The 10091-nt window shown below is 35.5% G+C and overlaps 1 protein-coding gene across 1 annotated transcript in view; it reads left to right on the top strand.

Moving 5' to 3' along the window:
- Positions 1-9767, top strand: part of PDE3A (phosphodiesterase 3A) — a 315011-nt gene extending 305244 nt beyond the window's left edge. Inside the window, exon 16 of the mRNA XM_005570302.5 lies at positions 2088-9767. Coding sequence (XP_005570359.3) covers positions 2088-2329 — 242 coding nt within the window. The 3' untranslated portion in view covers positions 2330-9767. The remainder of the gene's footprint in view (positions 1-2087) is intronic.
- Positions 9768-10091: the final 324 nt, after the last annotated feature.

Consider the following 10091-nt stretch of genomic DNA (forward strand, 5'->3'; position numbering starts at 1 on the left):
CATTCCAGAGTTTCTCTTTGGTTCCTCTTTTTTCTTTTCTTGATACCTGTCTCTTTAGTAAATTTCTCATTCATATTACGAATTGTTTTTCTTCTTCCTTATATTAGGTATTTCCTGTCATTTCTCTGTTGAATTCAAAATTATATTTTAGATGATAAGTCTGATTACCTACTCAGTCCATTGGTTCTTCTCTGTGGAGGAGGCAAGTACCAGATGTCTCTAGCCTACCATCTTGAAGATGCCAAGATAAGTGTCTTTTTTTTTTTTTTGAGACGGAGTCTCACTCTGTCGCCCAGGCTGGAGTGCAGTGGCCGATCTTGGCTCACTGCAAGCTCCGCCTTCTGGGTTCACACCATTCTCCTGCCTCAGCCTCCTGAGTAGCTGGGACTACAGGTGCCCGCCACCACGCTTGGCTAATTTTTTGTATTTTTAGTAGAGACGGAGTTTTACTGTGTTAGCCAGGATGGTCTCGATCTCATGACCTCATGATCCGCCTGCCTCGACCTCCCAAAGTGCTGGGATTACAGCCATGAGCCACCGCACCTGGCCCAAGATTAGTTTCTTAAAGGAGGTATACTAAGGTAGAACTTTTTTTTTTGTTACAAGTTATAAAATTCCAATGGAATGAGGATATACAAAAAGTGAACATTATTGGTTCATGTAAACATGATGTTGGCTATTATCAGTGCTTATTTGTTCTTGCTTTTGTCTCTGCCTCACCTGCCTAACAGCTTGTTCTTTCAGCTTTGCTTTCTTCATGAGGCTGGAACTATAGCCAGCTGTAAGTTCACTTCATTCCAGATGCATAAGCAAAGGAGAAAGGATCTCCAATTACACCTCTCAAACCCACATTCATTATGTGCAAATGGGAAATATCTCAAGGAAGGACTCAGGCCCAACTTGGGTCACCCACGCAACTATTGGCCAGTCACTGTGATACAATTTTGTAGACCGGTTGTGAGTAAGGAAGTAGAATTTAAAAACCTTTTCTAGAACCACATAATTGAAGGGAGGGGGAAAAGTTCTCTCTAAATGATTTTGGATGCACAGTTACCAGAAGAAGAGATAATAAGGAGAACAAAAGGGAAAAAATAAAAACAGAAACAGTATATACTCTAGGAGGCATATATGGAGTAACATAGAAATTTAGAAGAAAGAGATTATTTCTTAGAAGAATTCAGTGAAATCTGATGGAGTCTTTAAAAAATGAATGGATATATACTCTCAGTGGTTGCAAAGAACATTTCAGAAGGATAGGTAGTACCAGCTTGAAAATATGAGTTCAGTGTAGATGTTTTAAAAATTAAAAAAGCAGGGTATAGTTAACTACATTTTGAAATTAATTTTTTTTTTAGTTTAGTTTAGTTTAGTTTAATTTTTGAGATGGAGTCTTGCTGTCTTCCCAGACTGGAGTGCAGTGGCGCAATCTTAGCTCACTGCAAGCTCCGCCTCCCGGGTTCACGCCATTCTCCTGCCTCAGCCTCCCGAGTACCTGGACTACAGGTGCCCACCACCACACCCAGCTAATTTTTTGTATTTTTAGTAGAGATGAGGTTTCACCGTGTTAGCCAGTATGGTCTTAATCTCCTGACCTCGTGATCCGCCCGCCTCAGCCTCCCAAAGTGCTGGGATTACAGGCCTGAGCCACTGCGCCCAGCCTGAAATTAATTATTTAGTCCACATGAAGCAGATGAGGAACATCAGAACCATCTTTAAATATATCAGTCTTGTAGATGTTTGTGAATTAAATTGACTGACAGAGACAGACATAGCAAGAAGTTATTTCAATGATCTATGTAAAAAGCCTTGAGAGCCTGAATGTAAGGAGAATAATACCAAGATAAAAGCAGAATCTTGCTCTAGACATTGCCAAATATTAAATACCATCCCTAGTTATTTGTGAGTGATATTTTAATGATTATTGCCATTTTCCTCTTTCTTCCCCATTCTCCAAAACTGCATTATTATAATATACAAACCAAGGTTATGGATTACCTCCTCTTAATTATCTTAAAAGAGATAACATTTGTGTGCTCAGCACACAACTAAGTAGTCTAATTTAGTGCATTTTATTTTATTTATTTTAGAAAAGAAGACTTTCAAAAGGAGAAAAATCTACTGCCAAATAACTCAGCACCTCTTACAGAACCACAAGATGTGGAAGAAAGTCATTGAAGAGGAGCAACGGTTGGCAGGTGTTGAAAATCAATCCCTGGACCCGACCCCTCAATCGCACTCTTCAGAACAGATCCAGGCTATCAAGGAAGAAGAAGAAGAGAAAGGGAAACCAAGAGGGGAGGAGATACCAACCCCAAAGCCAGACCAGTGACAATGGATAGAATGGGCTGTGTTTCCAAACAGATTGACTTGTCAAAGACTCTCTTCAAGCCAGCACAACATTTAGACACAACACTGTAGAAATTTGAGAAGATGGGCAAATGGCTATTGCATTTTGGGATTCTTCGCATTTTGTGTGTATATTTTTACAGTGAGGTACATGTTAAAAACTCTTTGCTCAAAGAAGCTTTCACATTGCAACACCAGCTTCTAAGGATTTTTTAAGGAGGGAATATATATGTGTGTGTGTATATAAGCTCCCACATAGATACATGTAAAACGTATTCACACCCATGCACGCACACACATACACACTGAAGGCCAGGATTGCTGGCTCCACAATTTAGTAACATTTATATTAAGATATATAGTGGTCACTGTGATATAATAAATCATAAAGGAAACCAAATCACAAAGGAGATGGTGTGGCTTAGCAAGGAAACAGTGCAGGAAATGTAGGTTACCAACTAAGCAGCTTTTGCTCTTAGTACTGAGGGATGAAAGTTCCAGAGCATTATTTGAATTCTGATACATCCTGCCAACACTGTGTGTGTGTGTGTGTGTGTGTGTGTGTGTGTGTGTGTGTGAAAGACAGACAGAAGGGAACGGTTTGAAAGGGTGCTTGTGTGCATGTGTGTGCATATGATTTTTGTGGTTTCAGTAACTCATAGAATAGCTGTAGCAAATGACTGAGTACATGTGAACAAACAGAAGGAAGTTCACTGTGGAGTGTCTTTGGGAGGCAGCCATTCCAAATGCCCTCCTCCATTTAGCTTCAAATAAAGGGCCTTTTGCAGATGGAGGGCACTGAAGGGCTGGGTGAGAGGGCCACATGTTTGGTATTACATTACTGTTATGCACCACTTGAAGGAGCTCTATCACCAGCCTCAAACCTGGAAGACCGAGGCATTTTCCAGTCTACTTGCCTAATGAATGTATAGGAGCTGTCTGTGATTATGGATGTCACTCAACTGAGATCAAATCACCATTTAAGGGGATGGCATTCTTTATCCATAAACACCTAGGAAAGAGTCAGAGTCAGGTCTTTCAGTCAGGTTAGAATTCTAAATGATGCCAGAGAAGGCTTGGGAAATTGTACTTCAGCGTGATCGCCTGTGTCTTCTTAATTTGCTGCAAAATGTGTGGTAGAGGAAGAAAAGGAAACAGAAAAATCACTCTGGGTTATATAGCAAGAGAGGAAGGAGATTATTTCAACCCAGGGTTTTTGTGTTGATGTAGGAAAAGCCTGATTCTTGGCAACTGTTGTAGTTTGTCTTTCAGGGGCAAAGGTCCCGCTGACAACCCCTGTTGTGGTATCCACACGCCGTTTGTCGGGGTAGCCTCCATCGGCAATCTGGCCCATTGTCAGTCATGCTTCTTCTGGCAGGGGAGATTATAGAGAGATTGTTTGAGGATCGGGTTATTATTGAAAGTCTTTTTGTTTGTTTTGTTTTGGTTTGTTTGTTATCTACACTTGTTTATGCTGTGAGCCAAACCTCTATTTAAAAAGTTGATACTCACTTTCAATATTTTATTTCGTATTATTATATATGTCATGATAGTTATCTTGATGTAAATATGAAGATTTTTTTGTTTCTGTAGATAGTAAACTCTTTTTTTAAAAAAGGAAAAGGGAAACATTTTTATAAAGTTATACTTTAATCACCATTTTTATACATTGTAGTTCTCTCCAAGCCCAGTAAGAGAATGATGATTCATTTGCATGGAGGTCGATGGACAGCCAATCATCTACCTATTATAATTTAAATGATAATCTGATATAGTTTTTTTTTTTTTGCCAATTAAATGAGGATGCTGCAAAGAATGTTTTTTTCACTAGTAACTTTTGCTAACTGAATGAATTCTGGGTCCATATCTCCCAGATGAAAGACTGTTAGCCAATACCATATTTTAATAGTTGGTGTCCATTTCTTTCCAACACTGTTTGGTTATGATTCTTCCTTCAGTACTATATATAGACCTACTCATTATCTAAACAATCTTAGCTTCTATGTAAACTTTGATTGTGATTTCCAGTTTTTATTTTCTCTGACGTAGTAGAAAGAAATGTTTACATTAAAAATACTTTTATTTCTCGTAAATGGATATTGTACTCTCCCCTTTCGAAGCATTATTTTACAGTAATTCACAGCATTTTAAAAAATAAGGCAAAGATAATACAACAAAAAATATTCATGGTTTCAAGGCAAATTCTCCAATAAGTAGGAAAATGTAAAAAGGATCAAGTGGATGCAGCCTCTACCTAAATAATTAAAATATATTTCAGTAGATTTCTGAATTAACACCAGGTCTTCATTTTTTAGAACTTACCTAATTGTTTTCATTTCCTTAGTTTTGCCTGTGTGTCTCTATGTTTGCAAAAATTACTATGAGTCAAATTTTGCCAGTGAATTTAACTATTTTCCTTTCATTGCAATTAAGAGAAGGGGGAGAAAAGCATTTATCTTCTCATACCCCTTGTGTCTAATTACTTAACAAAGCCAATATTTTCCCATCTTCCAAAGCCTGTCCATCTCTAACATAAATATTAATTGAACATAAAGCTACGTTTGGAGTGAGTGGACTGGCAGGACAGTTGGAAGCCCATCACAGTCTGTTGGCAGTTTCATCAAAGCTGTATAGTCCAATTAGCAGGGCATCTTGGCTACTACAGTGGAAGTCTCAGCAAACTGCCTGGTTTTGTTTTTTGTTGTGTTTTAAGGTACAGGAAATAAGAGGAATAATAGTGGCCAAAGTAATTAGAACATCTTCATTCCAGAACTGTGTTCATCAATCCAGGAAGATTGATACATTTTTCTTTAAAAATAAATTACTATTACAGCTAGAAGTCAATTGGGATAAATAAAGGGATGAAGATCCACCAAGTATGTGACTTTCGTACACACCCAGTACATCTCAAAGGATGCTAAGGGACATTTTCTGCCAGTAGAGTTCTCCCCCTTTTAGGTGACAGCAATATTATTGTGTTCACATCCAAATCCAGAGCTTACTTCCTGTGGTGCCAATGTATTTGTTGCAATTTACTACATTTTTATATGAGCCTATTTATAGGTGCCATTAAATAAACTCAGGTCTTTCAAATGAAAGAGTTTCTAGCCCACCTAGGGAAAAAGGTAATTGTTTAGAAAACTATAAAATCAATGGTAGGAAAAGTTGGAACTGGTTACCTGGATGCCATGGTTCTCTGTTAAGTAAAAACCAGGTATATTCTGAGTGTCATCAGTGTTATTTTCAGCATGCTAATAAACGTCTTTCCAGTTATATATTTAAATTAACCTTTAAAATATTGGTTTCCTTGATAAAAGCACCACTTTTGCTTTTGTTAGCTGTAATATTTTTTGTCATTTGTATAAGACCTGGTTTGGCTCTCAATAAAAGATGAAGACGGTAGCTCTGTACAGGGATATATCTATATTAGTCTTCATCTGATGAACGAAGAAATTTTCTCATATTATGTTCAAGAAAGTATTTACTTCCTAAAAACAGAATACCAAATTCTGTCTATTTTGGTTGAATACCAGAACAAATCTTACCGCTGCAATCCCAGTTAAACTAAAGAAAAGGAATATCTTACAGACTGTTCATATTAGATGTATGCAGACTGTTAATTTGCAGTTTCCCCATATTCCCTGCCTATCTTACCCAGAGAACTTTCTTTGAAGGTAAAAGCTGTGCAAAAGGCATGAGACTCAGGCCTACTCTTTGTTTAAATGATGGAAAAATATAAATTATTTTCTAAGTAATAAAAATATAAAAATTATCATTATAAATAAAGTCTAAAGTTTGAAATTATTAATTTATAAAAGTGAACTAATTGTGTGATTATCAAATCTTGATTAATGAGAAGTGAATAATCTAAAAATCATTTATATTCTACTGTGGGAGGTATTCTTGGTGCTTCCATGTCAGTAAGGGGCTCTCCATTGTCCTCGTCATTTATAGTACTTCTAAAATAATAATGGAAACCTCAATAAGGGTCTTGTCCTCTTCTGTCATCCTAACCCTGATTCTAGTTTAATGCCTTTCCTGACTTATATGCCATTTGCAAATCAACTGCCTTTCAAACTGTTAGAACACGCCAATAAAACAAAGTTCTATGAACTTTCATAGTCTAGAAACACCAAGAAGATCCCCCTTATTTAGCGATTATTAGCTAATGTGTGGAAGAAATATCAATAAAAGTTCAAATGCTAATAGCTCAATTCCAGATAATTGAAAGCTAAAATATTTATGTACTTTGAAACGAAACTGTGTTTATTTCATTGATCGAACAAGCAGCAACACATTTTATGACCATTGTCCTAGGTCATTTGTGTCTTTATGAATTTGCTGATATTGTCAGTCCATTTTTTAAATCTTCAACAAAATTCAATTTTAAGATTAAGAAATCAGAAATTTTAGGTAAAGAATATTCCAAAATTAAATTGTTCTTTTTAAGAAATATATCAGTTTTAGGTCCTTTATTCACACATCAATTTGTTCATCTGGAAGATACTCAAATTCTTATTGGGAATGAATTACACTACAAACAATGAGTTAAGCTAAAACTACATATAACTTAAATTGAGATTTCCATACATATTTGTATGTTTCACACCAATGAACCATGCTCAGAGAACAGTAACATGTTTCCCAGTCTATGTTGTGCACCATGGATGTTAGGCAATGTGTGTTATTGCCTACACATTGTATTTGTTAAAATAAATGTTGCTTTTACCTTACCTAATGGTGCTTTTACCTAACTTGAATTGCTCTTTGTGTTCCCACTAGCAAATCATTCTAACAGCAGGCTAACAATGGTGAAATAAAATGAACGTTTTTGGTCCGGGCGCGGTGGCTCTCGCCTGTAATCCCAGCACTTTGGGAGGCCAAGGCGGGTGGATCACCTGAGGTTGGGAGTTCGACACCAGCCTGACCAACATGGAGAAACCCTGTGTTTACTAAAAATACAAAATTATCCGGGCATGGTGGTGCACACGTGTAATCCCAACTACCTGGGAGGCCGAGGCAGGATAATCGCTTGAACCTGGGAGGCAGAGGTTATGATGAGCTGAGATCGCACCATTGCACTCCAGGCTGGGCAACGAGATGTTAAACTTTGCCTCAGAAAAAAAAAAAAAAAAAATTGAGCAAAATATGTTTGAAGACACAAAACTGCTGAAGATTAAGGCTTCATTTCCATAGTGGAACTCAATGTTCACCTGCTGATTCAAAAATACTGACCTAGTATCAACTAGTGTAGGTAAGACCATAAAATACAGTATATGGAATTATGTATAAATGGAAAACAAAATTGGCTTTTGACATATGTGTAAGACTCTAGAAGGAATCCGCATTTTCTTTCTAGGGACAGCTAGTTTTTCTCCACATGTTTTAAAGGTTGATTGCCTTGACACACATTGGTATCCTTAGGTTTCTGCTTCCTTGAAAAGTTGTGGAGCACAGAAGAAAAGCCTTCTCCTAACAGATAAAAATGTTGAACATGTTCATGTTCTGACAATGAAGCAATGATTTCCTCATTGCTTCGCATTAAGAAGTGGTTCTTTAATTATGCAAATAATTCAGTGTAACCAAAAAGGCTTCAAAGAGTAATAATAAATCACCATAGGTAAGTACTCTCAAGAATGTTTAAATTTGATTTATTTTCTTGAAAGTTATTTAATTTTAAAATTTTTCCATTAAAATGAAACCCACAAAACGACATTCCGTGGTACTGAGTATTTTCATATAATCAGAACTGTAAACTACTGATTATTTTCATATAATCAGAGGCTGAATATTTTGATATAATAAGAACTAGTATCATATAACAGAAAACTAGAAAGAAGATTTAATTCTTTTTTTCTAATATTCTACAAGCCTCTGGGGGAAATGTTTTATGAATTATTCAAATACATTAGATAAAAATTAGTGTCAGTAATTTAACTTTGTACAAATTATAGTATGAGGTCTTCTGAGTTTTCATAAGACAAAGGAGTGTATTATCCAGCAATTTATTATGTTTTGTGTTGTTATAAATGTTCTATTAATGTATATTTTATTTTACTAAGTTCTAACACAAAAGGCCAAATATTTATCTGTCCTACTATGAAAAATTAAACCTTATTCATCTTGACTTTCACAGATGAAACACTGACCAGTCAATAAACAACAGCCACTGCATTAATCTGCCCAGCATGATCAGATAGTAGGTTAGAATTTGAAATTCATTAATAAAAAACTAATAACAAAACTTTGTAAGCCTTAATGGTTTAATATTTCAGTGTCATTGAAAGTTCCTATTTCAAATTAAAGTACAGCAGGATAATTTTCCTTTCCTGTTTCAAAACAAAAACCAGATGAAGAAAAAACAAAGACAAACTCATAGGAGGAAAGCATGGCTTCACTTCAATTATACTCCTCTTACTCAATATTAGTAACCAAAAAAATAAGCAGAAATTCTCCTCTGCCATAATAAAAAGAAAGAACGGCCTTCAACTTAAGTTCTAGTTCCTCAAGCCTGCTTTCCTTGTAAAACCGATGGTACTAAGAAGCAAAAAAAGCAAAGCTGTGGATTGGAAGTGAACGCTACGTAAAATTTGCAGGGTATCCATGACACCCCTCCATCTTTGATACAAACCAATTTAGTTACTCTGGAGTGAAATGACTTGTGAATACACAGTTCAACCATTACTTTCTGTATGACAAGGAGCACTTATACATGTTTCCAAATGTGAATTAGCCCTTGAATTAGTTTGAAAACTGCTACTTGAATAACTTTTGAAGAGAAAGATTTTCTTTCCAGTAATTTTACTCCCTAAAAAGGCAAAATACTCAGATGTTAAATGTGAAATTAAAAATAGTTGTTTGAAGTATATATACTTCAATAAATAGTTATTTGTGTATATAAAGTGTTGGTTGATAGCAGTTTCCCTGTCCCTTTTCTTTTTAAAATTCCCAACTGATTACGGGTCCAAAACTCCATCTTCTATCAGAGATTTCATTTTAACTGTAAGTATAATTTAGTATTGTAGTATTGCTAACTTTAATAATTCTAACATATCTATATATTACCTGTTAGTGAAGTTTTAATGGCTTTACTTAATACATATTCATCAGCTTAAAAAATCACTAAATTTTTTATACTCTGTAAATTATTTGCATGGGAATTTTAGCATATTATGTTTGCTTAACCGGTGTTTTTTTCACTTACGACTGTCAGTTTATGTCTTAATATATTGTCACAGAAGAATGCATACCATTTTTGTTCCAACAAGGACAATCTGTTAGTTGATAAGCATTGGTAATAAATATCACTGAACCCACCCAACCCCTGATATTTCTTCCTCAAGATTTCTATCATGCAAGTCACAAAATGAAAATTGGTGCTTTTATAAATATTCAGAAGCTCTCAATGCAAAATAATAAAAGTGAGATTCTCCCTGGTTGTCTATAATATATTAGGATATGTGACTGAAGGAACTTTAATCTAAATTTAGAGTGTTTTGGGTTTTGGTTGGTTTGAATAATTTGATTTGCATTTTGGTATTAAAATGTGCTCTGATTTCTGCAGGCATTTGTTCTGACCAGTCATTACCTCTTCCTGATAGGAAAAAAAAAAAAAAACGACATTGGCAAGTTTTAATAAATATGGCCCAAAAATTGACCTTGAAGGATATTTGTAAACCAAAGAGTATTTAATTAGCTGAATTTACTGTTTCTGAAAAGCAATATTTTCAAATAACTGCCAACCA

The sequence above is a fragment of the Macaca fascicularis genome, chromosome 11 (genome assembly GCF_037993035.2).
Source record: "Macaca fascicularis isolate 582-1 chromosome 11, T2T-MFA8v1.1".
In the NCBI taxonomy this organism is placed as follows: Eukaryota; Metazoa; Chordata; class Mammalia; order Primates; family Cercopithecidae; genus Macaca; species Macaca fascicularis.